This window comes from Diplodia corticola (assembly GCF_001883845.1).
Source record: "Diplodia corticola strain CBS 112549 chromosome Unknown scaffold6, whole genome shotgun sequence".
In the NCBI taxonomy this organism is placed as follows: Eukaryota; Fungi; Ascomycota; class Dothideomycetes; order Botryosphaeriales; family Botryosphaeriaceae; genus Diplodia; species Diplodia corticola.
In genome coordinates this window covers 371,655-395,218 of record NW_017971485.1, presented here as the reverse complement: position 1 = coordinate 395,218, position 23,564 = coordinate 371,655, and the positions used below count along the sequence as shown (strand labels likewise).

Genomic DNA, 23,564 nt, shown 5'->3' with positions numbered 1-23,564 from the left:
AGCGGGAGGGTGCTGGTGACGTCTGCGACGGCAGTCTGCCCTGGCGATCGGCAGCGCGGCGTGGGCGGGTCGTGGCGCGCGCAGGCGTGCAGGCAGTAATGAGACAAGGCTCGGGCTGCACGTGACGCCAGCCTGAATCCGAATCTCAGGCCGGCGCCGGTCGAGAGCAGCGCAACACCACAACCTCCCACCCCGACTCCGCCAACGCACCCCCTCAGCGACGCGCACCCCGTCCGCCGCTCCCGCTGCCCTCGCCAGCCACGCCCACGCACGCCGTCGACCCCTGCAGCTGCCCGCAAGCCGATGAATTAAGTGCTGCAGCCCCATCAGCCGTGACGTTGCGGCTTGCCGCCCTTCCTCGCCGCCGCTGTTCGCTCTTGCGCGCGCTCCACCCAGCCCGCGCAACCGCCCGCCCCCGCCGCCCAGCGCCCATCGCTCACATGTCGGTCGACTCGCCTCAGAAGCGCCAGCGACAGACCGGATCCTTCTCGCCCGCCTCTCCTCCGTACCACCTGGCCGCCAAGACGGCCGGATCCGCTAAGACGACCCTTCATCAGCAACCCGACACCCCGACCTCCCCACCGTACATGTCTTCCACCACCCCGCCCCATTCCCATGCCTCGACTGCCTCGCTCTCCACTGCCTCAGCCCAGGCCTTGACGCCGCCCTCGTCGGCCAACATGTCGCAGGCCTCGCAGCCCAACACCACCAACTCCTTCCCGACGCCTGCGAGCAGCGCCGGCACCGCGTCCTTCGCCTTCAAGCCCGACGACTGCGACGTGCGCATGACTGATGACCGTATGGAAGGCGTCGCCCACACGGCGGCGCGCGACGTGGAGATGGGTAACGATGGCGACCACAGGCACACAGGTCACGACCGGACAGGCACGGGCTCATCCGCGAGCGGTGTGGGCCCAGATCTCCGGCTGCAGTCCGGCTCTGGCCCATTCTACAAGCTCAGCGAGACTCGTAAGCTCCCCGAATGCGTGCATGTGTTATGCTTTGCCAAGTAGTCTTCTGTTAACACTGGCTTGCAATAGCGTACCCAATGTCGCGGCCGCATGTTTCGCAGGACTTGGTGGCGCTGTACGGCCTCAACCGCATCACGCAGAGCGTCGCTCGCTTCGACCCCAAAACGGGCGAGAAGATTAACAAGCTGCGCAAGTCGTACGAGAGTCACGTCAAGGACTTCAAGATCTCCGGTGGCAAGAGCAGGCCTGAGGCCGCCCCCGGTCAGTTGATGGGTTTGCTTCACTTTCCCGATGAGGAGTACTATCTGCAGCGTGTGCGTGGCAATGAAATGGAGAGCGCGCAGCAACGCATCCTCGCCAAGTTGAACGGAGGCACTTTGAAGATGAACCCCGGCAAGCTTTCCAAGGACGAGGACAACAAGTGGAAGACACGGATCGGTACCGACGAGGCGCCTGCTGCCAAGCGTCCTGCCGCCGATATGCTGGACGGCCCGGGCAAGAAGCTCAAGCCCGGCCAGGTCATGCAGGGTCGAAACTCGGCAACGTCATCCCCGGCAATGCGTCCGTCCCCTGCCACCAAGGCAGCCATACGCCCGGATCGTGCGGGCAAGAAGCGAAGCTATCTGGATTCGAGTTTCAAGGGTTATGGTGAAGGGTTTGGCGATGATGATGGCGTCGGCGAGTCGACTGGCGGTGAGGACAATGGAAGGGGCGCCGGCGCCAAGAAGAAGCGCAGGAAGGTATGAGAAGCTTCTCGTTCCTTTTGCCATCGACGACGATTTCTTTGTCGACATTTATTTGGACCCAAGTTTCCACATCGATGCCCAACAACCGACTGACCAATTCTGCGCTCAACAGGACTTTGCTGCCGGCAGTCCTCTCGGGTTCGACGAGCGCCGACACAACGTCGGAATGGTCGGCGTCCGCCATTAGTCGACTTCTCCACTCGGCCGGAGATTGTCCAAGTCGGACTCAATGAACGCACGTCAACACGGTCACCGCACGAGATGGCTCTCGGTGCCTGACACGTCATTGCGCCGGCTTTGGCTCGCCACAAACGAACGCGGGCAACTCGACGATGCTTGAAAGCGGCATCGCCAGCCCGTCAGCCACGCCTCCGTCTCCGTCAACAAACCCCCGAGTATTGAACATGCGCCGACGGGGTTCGCGGACCGATATTCGTTCAACATGTTCAAAATTTTGCTATACCCGCTTTTCAGCGTGCTTTTTTTGTTTTCTCTTGCTTTCCCCTTGCGCAGTCGCATGCATCTAAAGTCCAGGAGCAGAGGATCAGTCCTGGGTTAGGGACGGGGCGTTTTAATGGTGCTCCCTACTTTTCCTCTCCGACGTCGGCCGCATGGCGATGATGGTACTAGTATTGTCTTTATTCTGGGTGGGGGTATCTGGGCGCATTATCTGCTTTGCTTTTTGCTTCCTGATTATTTGTTCGACAGGGCCTTCATGGGTTATTTATCACAAAGGTACGGGGAGAGCGTATGGACTGCGAAAACACGACACGAATTAGAATGGGCAGTTCGCTTGGCCATGGCCGCAAGACGCTAGGCGGCTGTCGGCGAGGTTTGTGGATTTGGACCTCGACGTTGGGGGGCGGCACCCTCTTGGTTTCTTCTTCTCCCCCTTTTTTGGTTTCTGTTGGGCTTCAGAGCGTGCGGTGCCTTTCTCGGCTTGGCCCTGCCCGCCACGTCGCCTGGCTTTTTTTTACTGCTCGCGGTCTTCTGTGCAGCCATTGGCGCCGCTCGCTTTGGGCTTGCTGGCTGCCGGGCTACATGCTAGGGTGGTCTGGGTAGGGCTGAAAGACGGAAGGGCGGTTGGCTTTGCGCCTTGCTTGATTGGCGCGCACACTCGTCGACAGCCGCATGGATGCATACTGAAAATAAAAAAAATGAAAGGACGTTGAATAAGATGAAACGTTGTCTCGTTATGCCGAGTGATGTTTGACGTCGGTGTCTGCGACTATTTTTGTTTCACGACCTCACACGAGCAGCGATCCTGCATTGGTGTCGATCATTGATCGTGGGCGGCTATCTTACAGGTCCTCGGCCTCACACCTCTAGGGCCTGAGGTGATGCGATATGAAATTGGAGAGTGCAGTCCTCAACACATATTGTTATCAGCGAAAGTCCACTCGGCCGTATGACCCTGGTACCTCCCGCCAAACTCTGCAGTTCGATAGATAGCGGTCCGTTGAAACGCTTCATTGTTGATAGCCTACTCATATTGGTGCACGCACTATAGGAAGTTTCACCCCCAAGTGATCGGTGAAGTCGCATGTCGCACCTTAAATATCTACACCACATCTCTCTTCAAACACGTCAAGCATAGCTTCCTCGGGTTACATCGTGGGAGGACGCTCTAGTAAGGGGTGTAGGGCCGGCAAAAAAAGGTGCGCAAAAAGTGCGCGGGTCTCGGCTCGAACTTGCCACGTCAAAATCATGCCACGATTCGGCAAAAAAATTTGCTTTTCAATGCATGTTAGCTGAAAGTGGTTTCGATCCACTGTCCTCCGGGTTATGAGCCCGGCGCGCTTCCGCTGCGCCATTCAGCTTCTTTCATGACATAGAAATTGCGCTATCACGTTATATACTACATTTATTATCCAGCATGCCAACAGTAACACGCTCGCCATTATTTAGCGTCACTCTCATAGACACTATCCGCCCTTTCCCGAGCCTTATAATATCGCCCAGCCCGTGTCCGTCATATGCTCTTCTTCGTTCCTTCTCACACTCCCCACCAAGCTGTCTAAATTCACGCAAATAGATAAGGACCTGCATCATATATGGCTATGGAGATAACTAATTACAGTGTCCTCCAGATCCCAGGCGCAATTATCGCCTTTCAGCAGAATGCAGTGGTCATAGTTCAAATGCGGAGCCACCTCGCCGACCAGCTCATTCGAGAAGACATCTGGGCACTCCTCGTAGGAGTTCGGCAGATGAATGAGCGAAGATACGAGCCGGAAGAGGCGGAGAAGACGTTGACGATGTTCACAGTGAGTACCCATGCATGGTCATGTTTTGGTGTGCGTATCCTCGGACCCAACGACATACTAAGGCAATCAGACAAATAATCTTCTGACTCCACCGAAGTCCACAGCCTGGAGGATCATGAATGCGGGACCCAGGACGGCGACTTCTTATGGCGGCGTGGATGAGATGTTGATATATCCTTCGTTGGGTAAGTATGCGAGCCTGATGATGGGATTGGGCAGAGGTGCCAGACTCCTTGCTCCCAGTGGAGGAATCATCCTGGCAACACCCGAATGATCGAATTCGTTCGCAAAACACAATGTGGCCCATCCCAAGTGGTTCTTGGTGACGGCATTGGCCCCATTAGCAATCAGTATTCTCGCTACCGCCACTTAATTCAGCGGCATAGGAAAGAAGTGTGCGACCGCCGTTGTCTTGGATGTTGACTAGAGCGCCAGCAGTAACCAGCTGCTCCACTGGCCTCCAGTCGTAGACTGACTTCGGCAAAGCCCTTGGAGAACTGCACTCTGACCTTCTTCAATTCCGTTGAGCCTTCATATCGCATCTCCTGAAGAGACAAGGGTGTGGCGGCGAACGTGACTCCTTGGAAGAACTTGATTGTCTGCAGTTGCCAGTTGGTCGCCCTCTTCGAGCTCTTCTAGTAGCGATTCATATAGAAACACACACACACTGATAATTCAGTGTTAGCTTTGTAGACGACTGACAATGACAGCGGACAATACCATCTTAGACCTGCAATGACTTCTTTCCCGGCCGCCGAGACCTTCACGGCTTCGGCACTCGTCTTGCCCCTCCCATAGCTTCTTCTTGGTTCGGCCGTGTGCTTAGACTACGCCTCCTCTACCGCGCCCGTACTACACCCTCGACATCCCGGCAGAGTCTACGTAAACGCTTCAGAACTATATTATACACTTCCTACATGATCCATCAACACGGGAAACATCGGCTTGTCATTGCCGTGATCTCTACCTTCGTCGCTGTCGGCGATAGTTCCGTTTCGAAAAAGAAGAACACCGCTGAGTCTCGGAAATCAAAGACCTTTTCAAGATCATCGGACTGTTTCTGCATGAGCCTAGAAGTTGGTCTGAGAACTTCCAAAAGAAGCCGGTTTGGCTGGTCTCCAATCATGGCCATCAGAGGGTCCAGAAACATTACTCTGTCCAGAACCGCGAAGAAGGCGATGGTATAGATGGCAAGGAGATTCGTTCAATCACTTGTGTCTCCACCACGCATCTGTACCGTTGCCTGTTCACGGGAATAAGCCAGTTGAGATATGGGTTGATGTGTATGCCTGTGAGCTCAGTCATTGGTTCGGCAACTCTTGAGGAAGTCCAGCCTTGCCTTTCGTTGGCTTGCGTCGATGTAAGGCTGCGTCCGGAAACGGGCAGGGGGAAGGCAGCGGTGTAAGTAATTGATTGAGCAACCAATGGTTAGGTTGAACCTTGGGGGTTGGAATATCGGTCTTTGTACACGGAAAAAAGGTAACATAGCCTTGTGAGGAGATGACCGCATATATATCTCACTGATGGAACAGGCAACAGCTTCGTTACGATTGTGCTCTCCGGACAAGCAACACTATATCGGCGGAGAATAAACCATCCAGACCCCGTGCGTCGGCAATGCGATAGATGTATTAACAGAATGTTTTCTTTCGTCGTGTAAAAGCGTACATAAACCCCATGACTATTGGATCTCGAATTCGTAGTAAACGTAGGGCGTGTACTCGGAATCACCATGGCCCGCTGCCTGCAGTTCGGCATTGACGGCCGAGTCGTCCTTCTTGACACGGCCCTGCTTGTCCCTGCCAAAGGCGTTGCCGCCAAGATACGAGTAGTTTTCATCCAGGTTCGCCTTTGCCTTCTTGGCAAGCTTCTCGTTGGTCTGTTGATGCGTCAGCCGGGGAAGTGCTCCAGTGAAGACGACTTGTGATTACTGACCTGAACCAATCCACAAACGAACTCCAAAGGCAGACCGTAGCGCAGGACGGTCTCGACGAAGACGCGCAGAGCAAGCACGTGGACCCAGATCATGGCACTTTCCGAGTAACCCGTTCGACCCAGGCGCAGAGCCTCGCCCCAAACCTTGCGCTCCTCCTTCTCTAAACGATCGACCTCACGAGCTTCCTCCTCCTTGGAGCCCTCCTTGTACTTGAAGTCACGCGGAGTCCAGCGCTTCTCACGGCACTTGTGCACAAACTCTGCCGCGTGTTTCTTGAAAGAAACGACGGCAAACAGGGAGAACTCGTCATCCTTGGCAACCTCGTTGGCGGACCGGGGAACGACCATGGGGGCGAGAGACTCGTAGGTCTTCAGGAAATCCTTTACCGAGGAGTTGGGCACGGCGATGAGATGCGTCTCGAGGTACTCTGAGTCTTGGACGAGGACATCCGGAGGGACAATCGAGGCAAGAGACTTGGTGGCGAGGTTGCCGCTGCGGTCAAGGCAGCAACATCAGCATGGATGAGTTTAGAGGGCGTGATACTGGGTGTGTCTCACGTCTGCCGCCTTTGGCTTGCAGCCAGGTTCGTCTTCACCTGGTTGTACTGGCTGAATTTGCCTTTGACGTCGTTGTCGATGCCGGCAAGTTCCTACCGCACCGTTGTGAGTTCGGGTGATGGGCAGTGTGGAGGATGTGCGGGCGCACCTTTTGCAGCGAGTCTATCAGGTCGGCGATGGACTTGTCGGAGCGGTACTTGACCTTATTCCACTGGAACGAACGCAGGTATTGCTCCACCGGCTCTACTGACAGTCAACAACCGCCCCTCGGACAATTACGGTCTGCACGCACTGTCGTTGATGGTCTTCTGCTGGGCAATCTTCTCCTCATCGCCGTCGAGGATGCCGCGCAGCGAGTCTCCAACCTTGTTCACGACCTGCTCGCAAGCGTTGTTGAGCTTGGAAAGGTCGTCGGCCTGCTGCACGAGGGCATCGAGGGTGCCGATCTTGAAGTCGGGGAGGCTGAAGTTATAGGTGGTGCCGACGTCGTTGGACACGGTGGAGCGCAGCGCGGTGAGGGCCTCTTCACGGTCGTGGGACGGCGCTATCGAGGTGGGCAGCGACACCAGCAGATATTTGGAGAGTTTCGACATGGTGACGGGGCGGGGCGCGCGGCGTGGCGGAGCAGCGAACACGGGCGGAAGGACGGACGGAGGCGGGGCAGACCGGGGCGATGCGGTCTTGGTGGTGGTGGTGGTGGTGTTGCAGCTGTCAGTTACGTCCGGCAGCCCAAGAGCGGGCCAGAGCTCGGGGGAGCGCACGTTCGTCATGGGGCCGCGTGCTGCAGGAAGCTCCCCGCCTAAGTAGCTAGGCCTGCCATCACCAGGAAGTCCCCGAGCTATCCACGCTCTCGTCCTGCCACTCTCAACAACCCTCCCCCCAATTTGCACCCTCTGTCCGAAAAAAAAAAAATGGCCGCCCGGAGAGGAGCTGCATTGCTTGCGCCCCAGGCCAATGGCCTCGCCCGCCCTCGCGCCTTTTCTGTTCTGAGCAGAGCATCGCCCTGCAGCAACAACCCGCCGATAGCGCTGTCCCGCCGCGCTCTTCCCTCCACCACCGCGCTTTTGCAGAAGCTGCCCGGCCTGAGGCTCTACAGCTCCGACGCTGCTGCCGAGAAGACCGCTCTGTATGATCTCCACGCCAAATATGGCGCCAAGTTCGTACCCTTCGGCGGCTTCCAGATGCCGGTGCAGTACTCAGACCTGTCGCTGGCCGAGTCACACATTTGGACGCGTGAGAAGGCCAGCCTGTTCGACGTGAGCCACATGTAAGCAGACCGACCGTGAGCACCCACCCAGCTGGCAATTGCTAACCATGCACAGGGTCCAGCATTACTTCAAGGGCCCCGGCGCCGCTGCTTTCCTCGAGCGCATCACGCCGGCATCCGCGAGCACTCTTGCCGACAACTCCTCCACCCTGTCGACGCTTTTGCACCCCAAGACCGGCGGCATCGTCGACGACACCATCATCACCAAGCTGCCCGGCGACGTCTTCTTCGTCGTCACCAATGCCGCCTGCCGCGACAAGGACTCGGCCTATCTCTCCGGCGAGCTTGACTCCTTCAAGGCCGAGCACGGCGAGGATGGCACCACCGCCGTGACCTGGGACCGCCTCGACGGCCGCGGCCTGATCGCCATCCAGGGCCCCCTCGCCGTCGACGTCCTCTCCTCCACCCTGCCCGCCGAGTCGCGCGACCTGACGGACCTGTACTTCGGCCAGTGCCGCTCGCTGTCCTTCAAGCTCCCGAGCGGCGAGACGGCCTCGAACGTGCTCGTCTCCCGCGGCGGCTACACGGGCGAGGACGGCTTCGAGATCTCGGTGCCGCGCCAGCACACGACCGCGCTGGCCCGGCTGCTGCTCGAGACGGCCGGCCCGGACACGCTGCGCTGGGCCGGCCTGGGCGCCCGCGACAGCCTGCGCCTCGAGGCCGGCATGTGCCTGTACGGCCACGACCTGGACGACACCACCACCCCGGTCGAGGGCGCCCTGTCGTGGATCATCCCCAAGGACCGCCGCGAGAGGGGCGGCTTCCACGGCGCCGACGTCATCCTCGCCCAGCTCAAGCCCAAGAGCAAGGGTGGCGCCGGCGTCGACCGGCGGCGCGTCGGCCTCGTCGTCGAGGGCGCCCCCGCCCGCGAGGGCGCCGACATCGTCGACGCGACGGGCGCCTCGGTCGGCAGGGTCACCAGCGGCTGCCCCAGCCCCAGCCTCAAGAAGAACATCGCCATGGGCTACGTCAGGGACGGCATGCACAAGCAGGGCACCGAGGTCAGCGTCGTCGTGCGCGGCAGGCCCAGGAAGGCCGTCGTGACCAAGATGCCGTTCGTGCCATCCAAGTACTGGAAAGGTGGAGCTTCGCCCGCCTGAGGTCCTGGACCTGCAAGCGGGTAATTTTTCCAAATGGGGAAATTAATGTCACGACGGTGAGTCAGAGTCAAAGATGGCAGAAAACTTAACGTTTTGCCCTAAAGTAAAAGAATGTGTAAGAGAAGAGATTGCAGGGAAGAAGCTACCTGGACATAACGTGCCGTGCGGGGTTCGGGAGAGGTGGGGATTTTTCGAGTATTATCATTGAATGTGAGGAGTCTATGAACTATAGGTACGAAGGGGAAAGGGAACTGCAAGCTTTCCACACACAAGACAAAAAAAAATAGTACCAGAAGTGAGGACGGGGGTGTTCGAGTGGTAGATTATTAGCTCGGATCTATCATGAATCGCTTCAAAAGTACCCGAGGATGGAGAAGACAAGAAAAAACGACGACTTCTATTCACACGTGATATGCTGCTAGCTTTGTGACAGTAAATTCAGATCATTCGAAATATTCTACGTGCTTGCTTGCCTGCTTGTTTGCTTGCTTGGTTGTTGTGCATCGAATCGAACCGTTGGGGGTGAGCTATCTTCCCGCTCATACTCCAAAAATGATTTGCACAATTTCGTCGAGCAACGAGTAGACGAGGTGAGTGCTTCAGAGGAGAGTAAAAACAAAAATGTTAGCACAAGTATATACTTCGACGCGGAGACGAGGGAAACGCAAATGCAGCAAAGGGGAAAGAAAAGATATCAGCACTCACTTCAACCGTTGATTGTTCAACGTCGCCAACAAGCGCCTGCTCGCCGCCTGCGCGTTCGCACGGCCGACGACGCTGCCCGCCAGGTCGGGGATGAGCGTGGCCAGCATGAGGCCGGCCTCCTTCCTGCTCTTGGCCTTCTGCGCCTCGGTGCGGGGGGGTTTGTCGCGCACCATCTGCCCGCCGTTGTCGGGCGGCCACATGGCGTCGCGCAGCGTGCCGATGTACTTGACCACGCTGTCCTCCTGCGTCAGCGCCTTCACGTTCTCGCGCACCTTGCGCTCGATGGTGCCGCCAAGCAGCTGGTGCAGCACGACGACGACGGCCCGCCCGCGCAACCAGTTGGTCTCGCGGTTGAGCTCGAACACCTCGAGGAAGAGGTCGCAGATGGGTTTGATGAACGGCTCCAGCTGCTGATTCTCGTACGCGCGCAACTCCGCTTCCGCCTCTGCCGCCGCCTGCGGGTCGTTGGCCAGCGCCGCCGTGGCCGCCGTGGCCGACCCGAGTACGCCGGCGCTGTTGCCGTTGTTGAGCTCCGTGGTTGCGGCAGAGATGAGGTTCTGTCCCGCAAGGGAAAGCTGGTCGAGAACAGGGATGTTTCCGATGAACTCCTCCATGCCGTCGCTGACGGAACTGTAGATACGAGACACAAAGTCTTTGGTTTCGGCTTGGGAGTCTGATGGGTTGGACGAGGAGATGGCTCGTTGTGATAGGAACGCTCGGAGTTCGCGGCTTCGACATATCGCAGGGATCAGTAGTAACTCGCGAAGCCATCTTTCCAAAGCAATCCGACGTTTTTGCAGAAAGTCCTTTTGGAGCTTGAACAGACCCTCGAGTCGACGCGGGAACTCAAGGTTTCGGATCATGGGGTATTTGGAGCGGAGTCGCTTGTTGAGATCGTAGAATTCACTGTAACGCCTTGCCACCACCCAGGCGGCAGCTGGCATCTGTTCTCCTGCTTGCCGACGGACCTCAACGACATCTGACTAGGTCAGCAAAATTCGTGTGCAGTGGAGAGGCTGACTTACACAAGGCATACTCGGTACCGTCCTCTTCCTTACCGACCATGATTGATTGGATAGATACTGTCGCTCTGCCGTACAAGCTGTTGTCACTCTCCTGAACGACATACTGCTGGCGTTGAAGCTCCTTCCGATGTATCTCACGTTGCAAGCTTGCCTTTGATTTCTTGAGGATTCTTAACTCTGCCGCGTTGTTCGTGAGCTCGGCCTTTCTGGTCAGAGAATCCACGATGGATTCTTGGTTGACCAGCCGATCAAGATCTTGTGTCAAAGCATCGATGGCTTCGGCCAGTCCTAGGTCTCCAGGAGCAGCCTCATGAATCTCATCCTCTAGATTGTGGTCGTCTGCGTCAGGATCTTCCATCTCATCTTCTGGGAATTTCTCCTCGTCCCCAAAGAGGTTGTCTGAGAATACGCCTCTGGTGGTGGGCGCTCCAACGAGGCCAAGGGTCGTTATGCTTGGCTTTCCTCTCTCTTGTTTTGGCACAGCTGGGGAGCTTGTCCGGGTGATCTCGAATGAGCCTCTTAACGATTCGTTGTCCTGTGCTGACTTTGGTCCATCGGAAAAGATGGAATCCCGATCGCCGTCGTTCTCCATGATGTCTTCCAAGGCCTCTTGCATTGCATCTACAATTTGGGAGTTGTCGCCATTGGGCCGATAAGGTTCAAAGTCAGAATCTACGCTTTGGAACGAGGCCGCCATTGGATCTGGCTCAATGTCATCGTCAAACAGAGGCGGGCGCCCGGCGTCATCCAAGGATCTTCGCGCGGGTGCTGTCGGGCCTTGGAGCGACTTGATGTTTTTCAGATCTGAAGTAGAGACAGCTGCCCTTCGGAGGTCTGTGGACTGCGAGGAGAGTGTGCGAGCAAATGCCGGGGGTTTCGATGGAGACGGGAGGGTGCCCACGCTTTGGCTTAGATTCGCAGTCCCAGGAGGGCTTTTCGAGAGAGCAGAAGCTTCGTCTGATGCGAGCCACTTGAACCATAAGTCGGACCTCTTAAAGCGCGCGAAGTAGCGGTCTGCCATCTTGTGATACACCGATGACTGGACCTCCAGCACTGCGCGCCTAGCAGCCAGGTACTGAGCGCTTGTTGCTCTCCTGCCCGCTTTCAGAAAATCGTCAACAGTCCGGCGCGTGGCATCAGGCACCGCAAGCTCAGGCTTGGTCAGATAGGCTTCGTAGATTTGAGCGAGATCGGCACGCTCGGAAGCCCCCCAGGAGAGATCAAGGCTCGCGTCATCAGTGTCCCCTGTATCTTCTTCGAGAGGGTCACGGAAACCGTCAACCACGATCCAATATTGGACCAGACGCATCAGTCCCTGACGCTCCATGAACTCCATGAAGTATGAGAGGCCTGAGGCATCATACAGGACCTGACGAAGGTCTGCAGCCTCCAACCTGGAGCCTCTGCGAACTAGAGGCGGTTGCACGACTGGCACCTGCTTAGCCACACTTCCTGAGCTCAGTTGGACAACGCGCTGGTCCAATATCCTTCTGGCAGTCTCGAGACGACGCATGTACAACGGATCCTGACCTTCGATGGCGGACTCCTTTTTGAGCTGGCTGGCTATCTCGCTTCTGAATCGACGGGCATCGGAGAGAGAATTACACTGACGGATGGCGCGAATGAAGCGCTCGAAATTTCTTTCATTGTCACCGGGAGCCAAGCGTGGGAACGGAGCCATTTTGGGCAACTTTGGAGAGACGGGGGCATGTTCGTCCAGCGCAGCGCGGAGTTTCCGCACTGTCTTCCGGTCGTGCAGAAGCGCGCGCCCGAAGCCCTCCATGATTTGATTCCAGGTGTCGGGATCAGCAAGCATCCCAACGACGGGGAAGAGGACTGCGCAAGCCACGATTTCCTTGATCAACGTGTTCACCGCCTGGCTCGTCCGCATGTTACGCGGGAGCAATTGTGGCATGAGCTTCGCGACGATGCCGCGGAGGTGTTGCTGCTGCATGGACTTCGGGTTCGTGTACGAGAGGGAGGCGGCGGGGTGGAGCTTGCCATCGCGGTACTTGGCCGCGATCGCATTGTCGAGCTCGTCCGACTCGGTCACGTCCCGAGACAGCTTCCTGCCCCGCACAATACGCTCCGCTTCGTAGAAGTCCCGCATGTGAGTTGTGATCATGGGCACGGCGCGCGATATGGCGATCTCGACCAAGTCCGCTTCCAACAGCCGGTCCCGGATGTTGCCCAGGGCGGCGCGAACCGCGCGATCCACCTCGTTTGTAAAGGTCGGGCGTGGGCTGATGGAGCCATACCAGCTCTGCACGAAGTCGCGGAGTATGAGGTCGAGGAGGGTGTCCAGGTGATCGGAGATGACGAAGGAGGGTGGGTACAACGGCTCGCGGCGGTAGAGGGAGCGGGCTCTCAGAGCGGCGGTTTCGGTCTTCCAGGCCTGCGGGTGCACGAAGGCCACATGCTGCGGCGGGCGGAGGGGGCGATGGTACGCATCTTCGGGAGAGCGCGAGGTCGAGGCGATCAGGTAGACGGCGCCGGCTACCGTGATAGCGACGCCTGCGAGAAAGGCCTGCGGGACATATCGCAGCGACGGCGCCCAATGAGTAGCATATCCCCAGGCGATAAAGGCAGCGATGCAGGCGAGGATCACATCCCGGCGGGTGAGTTCCATAGTACGGGGAAAGCCATGGGCTGTCGACGCGGCATGGTGCGGGTGCGCATACGGAGCGTGCTTTGGCCCGGCGACGTTCCAGTGTCCATCCGTCACCGCGACGCGCCCAAGCGACGCCGATCCCCCGAATCGGGCAAATCCGACCGCCTGCCCTCTGTCCGGCGCTTCTCCTTCAAGGCACACGCCAGAGTCCAGACGCAAGGCGCTGCACTACATGAACATGAACACACCATGGTCGTCACATCAAGCATAGGCTTTGAGCATGGATACAGGTTCAAACGTGGGTATCAATTACTATCATCTACTTCGGGCTTATGCTAAGGCTGCTTCTAGTTCGTGTCAGCGCCAACTCCTGGAAAGAGAGCGTGGAGCAAGAGGGATATAATCGGGTGAAGTTTCAGGTCTCCAAGGTGATTGGTTGTTTCTTCAACGATGAACTCAGGAAGAACACAGCGAAATAATTGGGTTCATCAGGGAAGGGAAGGGGTGGCAGCATGATTCAGGCGGACGTACCTATCAACCGAAACATATTGCAGTCATTACAACATGACGTTTCCCTGGTGCCATGCCAGTCAGCGTGAGTCCTACAGCAAACGTGAGGTCGCAGTGAGGTATGGAAATCCATCGTGAATCAGGCTAGCACAAGTCAGCGACACGCTTCAACGCGAGTGAGTTGCCAGACATACCTCATTAAATCAGAATTTTCAGTGTTAATGTTCATTTCCAACCACGTTCGTTACACGTAGAAGGATCAAACAGTGTGAATAGTTGATCATCATTTACGATGGCCTGGCGGTTGTGCAGTGGGAAAAAAAAGAAGAAGAGCAAGTACCTAAGCGACCACAGTTAGCGACTTGTTCATGGCAATAAAACTGCCGAGAATGCCATGCAGATGCAATCGCGGATCAGCTGACGAGTTCTCAACAAGCAGTCCTCCAAAGTGACATCCACAAGGTTTGTACGCCTTGCTTTTGACGGCTGCCACCCGAAGTATGCACAATATGTCCGCCCGTTCGTTCAAATTTCCTCATGTGTCGCGGGTTCTGCATAGCTGGGGCTGATGGCATGGATATCGTACCTAAGACGGGCCATGTTAGCCGGTGCTCATTAAATGGTAGAGATACCGAAGCAAAATTGGAATGTGCTGGGTCAGACAAGGCTGAAACTAAATTTGACAAATTCGACACCATGTGTTCGGATTGAGGAATGCCTTTCCGTTGTCGGTTGATCATCATCCAGAGGGGAACGCAAAATAAGGAAACGTGATGCGCATACCTTTTGTGAAGAGAGAAACGCAAGATAACAGACAGCTTGGCTGCGACGGGTTCGATGAAATGATCTACAAGTCTGCATTCAACTTTGACCGATCCTCGTCCCCTGTCGCAACTCAAGTGCCGGAACCTATCGACCCTACCCTTGAAAAAAGGGCAGGCTTGGGTGTTGATGGATACAAAAGAAACAAGCGGGCTGAAACTGAGGTAGAAAGTTAGCTAGCTGTTCTTGCCATTGCTCAACACGCACTGAGGGGGACGGCGTGCGATGTCAGGGTAATTCTAGAGCTTTTCTTATGGAATCCGCATGATCCTGAGACAGGACTTGGATGTATGGATAAGAATGTATCATCACTGGACGCGATGCAGAACGAAATGGTGGTGACTTACAGTGAAACACAAGGCGAAGGAGGGCCACCAGCATGCAGACGCAGGAGTGCAGAGGTTGGTGGCCCCGGAGCGCAGAGTTTGCGATGTTGAGAGGTTGGGGGTTTGGAGGAAGAGAACGCGACAGTTCGCTGGAATTTTAGTCGTAGCGACGCGCTAGCGCATGCCGAGCTCGGCCCGGGTCCACTTCACCGCACGTGATCTCTGGCGGGGCTTAAATATGCCAAGCGCGGCTGTCACCTGAAGCAACGCATCATCATCATCATCATCGCAGTCCAACCACTCGTCTCTTGTGCTTTCTCACCCTCACTCGATGCATATTCAGCGGTTCATCTGTCACTGGGTCGGCGATTTTGCAGAGCCGAAAAAGTACGTCAATTCATAGGTGTAGGTATCATCCAAGTCATCAGGATTGGCTAGCGAATTAGGCCTTCTTGCCATCCAAATCCGTGAAGAAATCATGGCCAAAGTCTGCCGAGGAGTCGTTGAACCTCAGCTTCTTATCAAGGCTTTGGACCTTCTTCACGTCCTCGTCGTCAAGCTTGAAGTCACCCTCCAGGTTCTGCTTGATGCGTGCCGGGGTCTTGCTCTTCGGAATAACCGAGTGGCCCTCGGCGATTCCCCAGGCAAGCGCGACCTGCGCGCCCGACTTGTTGTACTTCTTGCCGATTTCGTTGAGCACCGGGTCGTCGATCAGCTTGCCGATGTTGGACCCGTAGATCTCGTTCTGGTTTCCGAACGGCGAGTAGTGCGTGATGTGGACTGAGATCATCAGCGTCAGGAGTTGTTTTTGGACATGCAACAGACGATCACTTACTGCCATGCTGACGGTGGAACTCAGAGAAGTCGCGTTGCTGCAGCCAGGGGTGCGACTCCAACTGGTGCACGGCGGGAACCACCTCCGTCTCCTTGAGCAGGTGCTCAAGTTCTGCCCTGCTGAAGTTGGACACGCCGATAGCCTTGGCCTTGCCCTTCTTGTACACCTTTTCGAGCGCCTTGTAGGTGTCGACGACATCGATCTTCTCCGTCTTCACCTTGCCTGTGGATTGCGTTAGCAAGCTTCGACGGCTACCTTCGAAGCAGACGTACCGCTGCTGTCCTTGGGGAACGCCTCGCTACCCCGTCCGAAAGCAACCGGCCAGTGGATCAAGTACAAATCGACGTAGTCGGTCCCGAGATCCTTCAAAGATGCGTCAAGAGCCTTCTCGACGTCGTCGGGGTGGTGATCGTTGTTCCAGAGTTTGGTCGTGAGGAAGATCTGTTCGCGCGGAATACCGGACTTCTTGATGCCACTACCAACGGCTGGCTCGGTTCCGTAGCTGCGGGAAGCAACCATCAGCAATGCGAGGATCCTCGAGGAGGGCTAAAGAAGCACAACTTACATCCGGGCGGTGTCAATGTGCTTGTAGCCGGCCTTCAAAGCCTCCAAGACCGCGGCTTCCTGCGAATCGGCATCCTGCCAGGTTCCGAAGCCGACGGCTGGGATTTCAGCACCAGTGTTGAGCTTGAAAGTGGTCGTCATGGTTGTTGCTTGCGTTGCTCGAAGTAAAATCGGGAATTTCGTAGCTGAGTGGTTGGGAGGTATCAGCGTTTGGGGAGTGACCTTGTGCAGAGGGGGGTTACGGCGGGGTTTTAAGCTTCAAGAGCACATTATCGAAGTGTGACGTGCTTGTGGGCCCAGCTTGTCGAGCCAACCACACATAATTACGTGCGTGGGAAGGCACCTTGGTGGCATTGTTCATAGGGCTGAGTTATGACGTGAAGTGGGTTTCCGTTCGTCCCACCCGGTGCCAAGCGCTGCGGGGCAACAAGAGTCTCCTTACTGTGTATGCTCGGTTACTGTAGATCAGGTCCTCAGCAGTGAGCACTGAGGTTCTGAACGACGACAAGTATGGTAAGAAAGCAGTCAAATTACGGCTGACGTCTTCAGACAACGGATGGAAAGCGTAAGGAGCCATGGTTCGTTCCTAGCCATGCAAAGGGCATCGACTACGCTCGGGAAGGGATACGTCCACTCTAATCAAGGTCCGGTGGTTTCGTCAGCGACACGAGCTATTTCACAACTGCAACGGAGCCCATATGCATGTTCGCAAAGGGTCATTAGGGCGACGTTGGCGTTGTTTCGTGATATTCGCGATGCGTCACGAAACATGCGACTGTCACCAGATGTGCTAAGCAAAGTGGAGAAAGGTTATTTAGCATTATTATGTCCCTTCTCGAAGGGGGGGAATCTCCGACAGTATTAAGTACAATCGCATAAGGTGTATCTGGTGCGAACTTCGAGACACAAACCTCTGGTCGAATTTGCAATCAGTCTAGAATCGCCATTACAGATTGGTTATATCCTTGACGCTCAGAGAGCCAGCATGCCGATCATACCAACGACGCCAGCTAGACCAGCGCCAACTGCGGTAGGGAGAGCGGCGCCACCAGTGGAAGAGGACGAGGCACCGCTGCTGCCGCTGGAGGTCTCGGAGGAGCTGTCCGAGGTGGTGGTCGAGTCCGAAGTCGAGGAAGAGCGGGAAGATGAGCGAGTGGCAGTAGCGTTGGCCGAGGAGTTGCTGGCAATGACGCTGGAGACAACGGAGGAGATAGAGGAGGCAGTAGCGTTGCCGGTAGCAGCGGCAGTGGGAGCAGCGGTCGCGGTTGCGGCGGCAGTCGCAGCAGCAGAAAGATAGCCTTGGACGTCGCTGGGGAGCGCAGAGATCCAGGACTCAGCACTGCCGGCAGCAACCTCAGAGGCAATGATGGAGGAGGCAGCCGCCTGGTTGGTAATGGCAACCGCGAGGAGCGAGCTCGGCAGGGCGGTGTAGAGGACGGACACGATGGAGTCCCTGCGAAGAAGTTAGGATGAGGCACGGAAGCGGTGGGGAAGACGAGGGACCTACACGTCCACAGAACCGGTGCTGTCCTGCCTCTTGCTGACCTCCCTCTTGCTGACCTGGGGCGAGGCCATGGCCGAGGAGGCCAAGGCAAGGAGAGCGACCGTCTTGTACTGCATCTTGATGGAAATTGCGACTTGAGTTGGAACGAGTGGATGGTTCAAAAAAACAGGGTTGGATTGAGAGCAGACGGGTGAAGAGCCGGAGAGAAGGCGCCAAGGAGGTGCATATTTGTATAGCGGCTGGGAGGAGCTTCTCGACCAGGCGGTGCGACTCAGCCGGGTATGTGATCCTTGGCTTCAATAAGTGGCGCTCTTTAGGCATTTGCTTCTGTTTGGGCGCCTTCTCCGCTGTCGATCCGCCCGCGTGCCGCGTCAAGCTCCGGCATTCTTTTTTTGTCGGCCTCCTTTTGTCCTATTCGACGAGCTTTGGGATGCCTGACTAACCAGAACGACGCCGCTGCTCCAGCCGCAGGTCCGATCGCGCACACCATGCAGGAATTGGTGTCACGCAGGCTGCCTCCGCGGTTGGGCCGCGCGCCAGGCCACGGGCAAGAATAGATCTTGTGAGGGCCGGACGCGTCGCACCACGCGTGGCATTTCCCTCACCGCCGGGGGTTGCGCTGCTTGCTGCACTCTAGCCGTTCCTGGCACCTGTTATTGTGGCGTTGCCGCGAGGTGTCTCACACCCCTGATAGTGATTTGGCTCCTTTAAGCGCCTCCCTGTCCAATGCAGCAATGCGGCTATTGCTGCCGGGGCGAGGGTGCCTGGCTTCCTTGGCGGCATCTTATGCCGTCACCCCAGGATCAGACGCTGGTGGAGATGCGTGCGCGTACGAAGCGCTGCAACGACACTCTTCCGACGAGATACACCCTCCTCGGACCGGGTCATGTGGAAACTCACCGCTGTGCGACGCGAGGTTTTTCACTAAGTTTAGCGCGGGCGCGAGCAAACCTTATCCGCCCCAGGGCACTCGTAGACTCGGCCAAGGCCGTGTTTCTCTTCTTAAAGGAAGGCAAATGAGTCGCAGAAATGTCTGGAATCTCTACCATGAGGTTCCGTCTCGTTGACCAAGCAGGCTCCGTCTGATTCAGCGGTATCCGTTAGCATCTGCGACCCTGCGGCGTTCTCACAGTCCGGAATGGGTGGTCTGGAGTTCGAAGGCGTAACCGTGTGCTCAACCCCAGAGCATCTCCCCTCTTCTCTGCGGCTTTGGTTCTTCGTTTGCTTCCCCTCCACCCTCACTGAAGGCTCTTCTTGCTCGATGGTTTGGCGCTGGTTGCGGTTCGATGCTGGTGCAACCACCTGTCCATGCGAAGTCACGCACGGGCTGCGCTGGCGGCATGATGGACCTTCCATTGGTGTTCCACGCATCGCTGACGTGCTGCGCAGTCGTACGGCGGCCATGCTGGCCAATGGCCTCTGGGCGGGGCAGAGCGCTGGCTGACTTGAATGCCGTGGCAAGAGGCCGATTGGCGGCGCCGTCGGCTGGCAAGTCAAACAGCATGCGGTCGTCAGAAGCCAGGCCGCCGGGAGATTTAGTGCGAGTCATGCGCGGTAGGCTGGCAGGTATAGCAGAGTCAAGGTGGTGCTGATAGCGGCCGGCGAATGGGCAGCGGCGGCGGGGCAACAGTCGACGGCGGGAGCTTTGACTGCTGGGCTTGTGGGCTTGCCGCTGGCTTGGGTCGGCAGCCATGTGGCCCACGGGCAGCTGGGCCGGCACCGCGGTGCCGTCATCGGTCAGTACATATGGTCGCCACGCCGCGAGACTGAGGTTTTGCAGCAGCGGTGGCGCGGATGACTGCCGCGCCCAAATGCCCTCTGCCGCTGCCGCTGCCGCTGCTGCCACTTGCGCCCGCCGCACTGTAGGGCAACGGCCGCCCGACAAATAGCCGGGGCTCGGAAATAGCCTACCGGCTCCCGAATAGCGCATTACGGGCGCAACAAGGGACGGACGATCGCGATCCTACACTAAACATCTACACTCTGCAATCCACTTTCCCAGGCCGTGCCCCCCATTTCCTGCCGCTCCCCTTCCGGACCTGGCGACATGGCCACCGGCGAGGTGTTGGCCAACCGGAGGGACCTCCCGGTCGTAGATCTTTCCAGTACCGATTCCGCCGCGCGATCCTCCGCCGAACAGGCCAAGAGCGCCTCCGACGGCCATGCGCCGAGCGTGCACGACGACAGCGACGACCAAATCGACAACGCCTCCCTGTACGAGGAGTTCCTGGACGAGGTCGACCCCTTCGACCTGGAGAGCGGTACATAATTCCCAATTCCCTGCCCCCGACGTGGACTGATCGCGCCAGGCCCCGATGTCTGCACCGTGCAAGAGACCAGAGCGTACAGGAAGCGCCTGCGCGAGGTTGGCGCCGGCCCCTTCGTGTACGAGACCGTCACAACCGGCAAAGTCTCCGCCAAAAAGCTATGCACCGCCTTCGGCATCAAACCCCCCAGCTTCCTGGAAGGCGCGCCCGACAGCTCCTATTACCAGCTGCTAGGCCTGGCGATTGCCAGGGAACTCTCCAAGAGGCACCGTCTGCCAGAGTACTCGACCATCGAAGATGCCGCCCGCCTCCTGCAAAAAAGCAAAAACATCATGGTCATCACAGGCGCAGGCGTGAGTATTCCGGCCCTGATCGAGCTAACCGGGCTCGAGCGTCGCTTGAGCATCTCGGAGGAGAGCATACGCGGAAGAGCCGTTGCGACTGACTTTAGAAACCCTAGATATCGACTAGCTTAGGCATCCCCGACTTCCGTTCCAGAAACACGGGTTTCTATTCGAAACTCCGCGAGATGGGCTTCGAGGACCCGGAGCAAGTCTTTGACATACACAACTTCGACGAAGACCCTACGTAAGCGTCGATCGCAAGGTTCCATGGGCAAAACTAACCTGGATCAGAATATTCTATAAACTGGCGGGCGACATCCTCCCAGATCTCTACAACTGGACTCCCACCCACGAATTCATCCATCTTCTGCAACAAAAGGGAAAACTTCTCACCAATTATACCCAAAACATCGATAACCTGGAAAGCCACGCCGGAATAGATCCGGAAAAACTGGTGCAATGCCACGGCTCATGGGCGACTGCCACCTGCCGCAAATGCGGCCATCAGATTCCTGGAGAAGAGATATTCGCGAACATCCGCGAGCAAAAGGTGGCCGAGTGCAAGGAGTGCATTCGCCAACTGGCAGTCCCCCGGCCTGGCATGAAGAGAAAGCGAAGTTCAAATGGCGGCTCCCGCAAGAAAAGGCAAAGTGATGACGACGACGACTCTGATGGCCAGTACGACATTCCTCAGCCCGGAGTCATGAAACCGGACATTACGTTTTTCGGCGAAGGCCTTCCGAAGCGCTTCTTTTCCCGCCTTAAAGACCACGACAAGGATGTCACAGATCTTGTCATTGTCATTGGGACCTCCATGAAAGTCGCCCCGGTCTCCGAAGTCCCTCAAATTCTGTCGCCTGATGTGCCGCAAATCTACATTTCTCGAGATGTGAGTTCAATCAGAGTTGAGAGCCCAACCTTTGACTGACCCCTATTTAAGCCCATTCGCCATATCGACTTTGATGTCAATCTGCTAGGTGATTGTGATGTTGTTGTGGCCGAACTGTGTCGCCTCGCGGGGTGGAAGCTGGAACACAAAATGATTCCAGAGGGTCTCAGGGCCGAAATCGATGCCGTCGAGACAAACGATGATGAGAAACACACATGGAAGGTTTCTCTACCCGAAAGCACTGGTTCCGACAAGGTCCTTGTGGTCAAGCCGGAAGAGGCCAAGCTCGAGGAGACTGATTCCGAAAAGATCAAGTCTGAGGATCCTGCCTGAGTCTCTGCCTGAACGAGATGGGGAAACGGTTCCACTCTCCACATCAAGGCTTGCTGCAGCCAAACTGTGCTGTCTAAGTAGACCTTGCACGGTTGTTTCCTTTACGATACGTTCCTTGTATGGCGGCGGTTTTGGCTCACTCTGGTCACATTACCCGAGAGGTGTTCATCACGGTTCTTTTCGGTTATCTGGTATCTCGTTCTTCTCTTTTACCGTTTGCTCTGTTCAACATTCGACATACATTATCGGCGTGCATGGGACGGTATTGGACCGGTAGCTTTCCAACGGTATCCTTTGTCATTTTGCGGTTTTGCTTTACAGGCATTCATTTTTGCTTGATTCCATGGGGCTGTGTAGATATCCCCGATGGCCTTTTGCTTTTCCGCGCCATCGTTTACTCGATTTCAACGGCTGAAAAGGCGTATAGATGGGCATGCTTCTCGTTTGGCTAATGAGAGGATGTAAGGTGTGAGTTCGTGCTCACTGCGTTCCGATATCATTATAGATTGATGGTCCGGCTTCGGCTTTGGTCCTCTTTTTCTCTTCTCTAATTTTTTGGGGGGTCGGCGCGCAGCGTCGGACGAGATGTATCACCAAAAAGCGCCGACGCTTGCGCCTTTCCCTCCGGCTGCCTTTGTTGAGGCTCAATGACTATCATAAACAGCCTAGACTGATCCACTCCACCACTCCACAAGCATTCACTTGTTCCGCGTAGAACGCCGCCGTCCTGCTTCTGGCTCCTTTACCGCTGCCTTCTGTTCAGCCTTGGCGTTGCCCTTCTTGGCCCTCTTCGGGGCTGGTTTGTCTTCTTCATCTTCTTGCTTCACGTCCTCATCTTGCTCCTGCTTCTTAGCTCGGCCTCGCTTCGAACCGTTGCCGGCCAATCCATTACTCGCAGCGGCGGAATTACGCTGTTGCCTCGCGGCAGGCTTGGTCTCAATTGACTCGTCACCATCATCGTCTTCTTGCTCGGATGCGCCAACGTCGCCAGCAACGGCGCCTGTCTTCTTCTGCACGCTGGGAACGACGGCTGAAGTGCGGCCGCCAACCTTGAGGAAGGTAATCTTAGCGCCGTTGGGGAGCTTGTTGGAATCCTTCTTGCCCTTGCCCCAACGGTGCTTCATCAACCCTGATGTCGAGCCATGCATTAGCCGGAAAGCCGCAAGACGTGGGGGATAGGCTGCTAGTCCTTACAATCTTCTGGGAACCTGTCGGATTCTGCGAGGGTCTCGCAAGCCAGATCGCAGACATACATGAGGGCATCGTGCAGCTGTTTGATCTGGGCGTCGCTAAAGGTGTTGCTGTACTGTTCAGGGTGGATCTTGGCCTGATAAAGCACCTCGTCGCCAACCCAGTTCCCGACGCCGCTGATGTTAGCCTGGTCCAGCAGCAATGCCTTGACAGGAACCTTTTTGCTCCTCAGCTTCTTGGCCAACCAGTCGACGGTCAGGATATCCTTGTCGGTAACGGGATCTGGGCCATTCTCCTTGAGCGGGCTCACTTTCCTCAGCTCCTCACCCGGTGCATCGATCAGGCGAATTCTGCCCAGGCGACGGGCGTCGACGAAAGCAGCCTCGCACTTGTCATCGCCGTCCATCTCGAGGACGAACTTCCAGTACTTTGGCGGCCACTCGGGGTTCTCCTCTTTCGCAGCGGGCTTGTAGTAGGCGGAGTCGTCGTTGGAGAACTTCATCCAGCCGCTCATGCCAAAGTGCATCAGCGGGTGCGGGGGCTCAGACATGACCAGCCAGAAATACTTGCCCTGCTGGCGGGCGTCGACAATCTTCTTGCCGGTCATGGCCTTCTGGAAGGCAGAGGCGCTGGTGCCGACCTTGCCATAGATGATGTCATCCTCTTGGGTGCGCACGGCGCGGATCGTCTTGTTCACCACGTGCTTGCGCAAATAGTGGACAATACGCGCGACTTCTCCGATCTCAGGCATTGTCGCTGGTCTTGAGATGTGCAGAAAGTAGTCGAAACGAAGG

General features: G+C 56.8%; 8 protein-coding genes across 8 annotated transcripts; 3 read left to right on the top strand and 5 right to left on the bottom strand.

The window, feature by feature from the left end:
- Positions 1–440: 440 nt before the first annotated feature.
- On the top strand, positions 441–1,904 carry BKCO1_6000143 (rox3 family protein; the record flags this gene model as incomplete). The annotated part of the gene is made up of 3 exons (XM_020277787.1): positions 441–969; positions 1,041–1,711; positions 1,830–1,904. The coding sequence occupies 3 exons, from the start codon at positions 441–443 to the stop codon at positions 1,902–1,904; spliced, it is 1,275 nt and encodes a 424-aa protein (XP_020133690.1).
- A 3,761-nt stretch (positions 1,905–5,665) lies between these two features.
- Positions 5,666–7,247, bottom strand: BKCO1_6000142 (vacuolar atp synthase subunit c; the record flags this gene model as incomplete). The annotated part of the gene is made up of 5 exons (XM_020277786.1): positions 5,666–5,863; positions 5,920–6,412; positions 6,478–6,569; positions 6,626–6,720; positions 6,770–7,247. 5 exons carry the CDS (start codon positions 7,245–7,247, stop codon positions 5,666–5,668), a joined length of 1,356 nt encoding a protein of 451 aa, XP_020133689.1.
- Positions 7,248–7,388: 141 nt separating this feature from the next.
- On the top strand, positions 7,389–8,844 carry BKCO1_6000141 (glycine cleavage system t protein; the record flags this gene model as incomplete). Its single annotated transcript, XM_020277785.1, has 2 exons — positions 7,389–7,744; positions 7,800–8,844. 2 exons carry the CDS (start codon positions 7,389–7,391, stop codon positions 8,842–8,844), a joined length of 1,401 nt encoding a protein of 466 aa, XP_020133688.1.
- A 701-nt stretch (positions 8,845–9,545) lies between these two features.
- Positions 9,546–13,203, bottom strand: BKCO1_6000140 (intermediate filament protein; the record flags this gene model as incomplete). Its single annotated transcript, XM_020277784.1, has 2 exons — positions 9,546–10,528; positions 10,575–13,203. The coding sequence occupies 2 exons, from the start codon at positions 13,201–13,203 to the stop codon at positions 9,546–9,548; spliced, it is 3,612 nt and encodes a 1,203-aa protein (XP_020133687.1).
- A 2,082-nt stretch (positions 13,204–15,285) lies between these two features.
- Positions 15,286–16,383, bottom strand: BKCO1_6000139 (aldehyde reductase; the record flags this gene model as incomplete). The annotated part of the gene is made up of 4 exons (XM_020277782.1): positions 15,286–15,623; positions 15,679–15,900; positions 15,951–16,180; positions 16,244–16,383. The coding sequence occupies 4 exons, from the start codon at positions 16,381–16,383 to the stop codon at positions 15,286–15,288; spliced, it is 930 nt and encodes a 309-aa protein (XP_020133795.1).
- An 831-nt stretch (positions 16,384–17,214) lies between these two features.
- Positions 17,215–17,862, bottom strand: BKCO1_6000138 (uncharacterized protein; the record flags this gene model as incomplete). The annotated part of the gene is made up of 2 exons (XM_020277781.1): positions 17,215–17,695; positions 17,750–17,862. The coding sequence occupies 2 exons, from the start codon at positions 17,860–17,862 to the stop codon at positions 17,215–17,217; spliced, it is 594 nt and encodes a 197-aa protein (XP_020133922.1).
- Positions 17,863–19,793: 1,931 nt separating this feature from the next.
- BKCO1_6000137 (nad-dependent histone deacetylase sir2) lies at positions 19,794–21,579 on the top strand (the record flags this gene model as incomplete). Its single annotated transcript, XM_020277780.1, has 5 exons — positions 19,794–20,007; positions 20,056–20,366; positions 20,474–20,601; positions 20,649–21,246; positions 21,298–21,579. The coding sequence occupies 5 exons, from the start codon at positions 19,794–19,796 to the stop codon at positions 21,577–21,579; spliced, it is 1,533 nt and encodes a 510-aa protein (XP_020133789.1).
- Positions 21,580–22,277: 698 nt separating this feature from the next.
- BKCO1_6000136 (formamidopyrimidine-dna glycosylase) lies at positions 22,278–23,521 on the bottom strand (the record flags this gene model as incomplete). The annotated part of the gene is made up of 2 exons (XM_020277779.1): positions 22,278–22,708; positions 22,774–23,521. The coding sequence occupies 2 exons, from the start codon at positions 23,519–23,521 to the stop codon at positions 22,278–22,280; spliced, it is 1,179 nt and encodes a 392-aa protein (XP_020133790.1).
- Between the last annotated feature and the right edge of the window lie 43 nt (positions 23,522–23,564).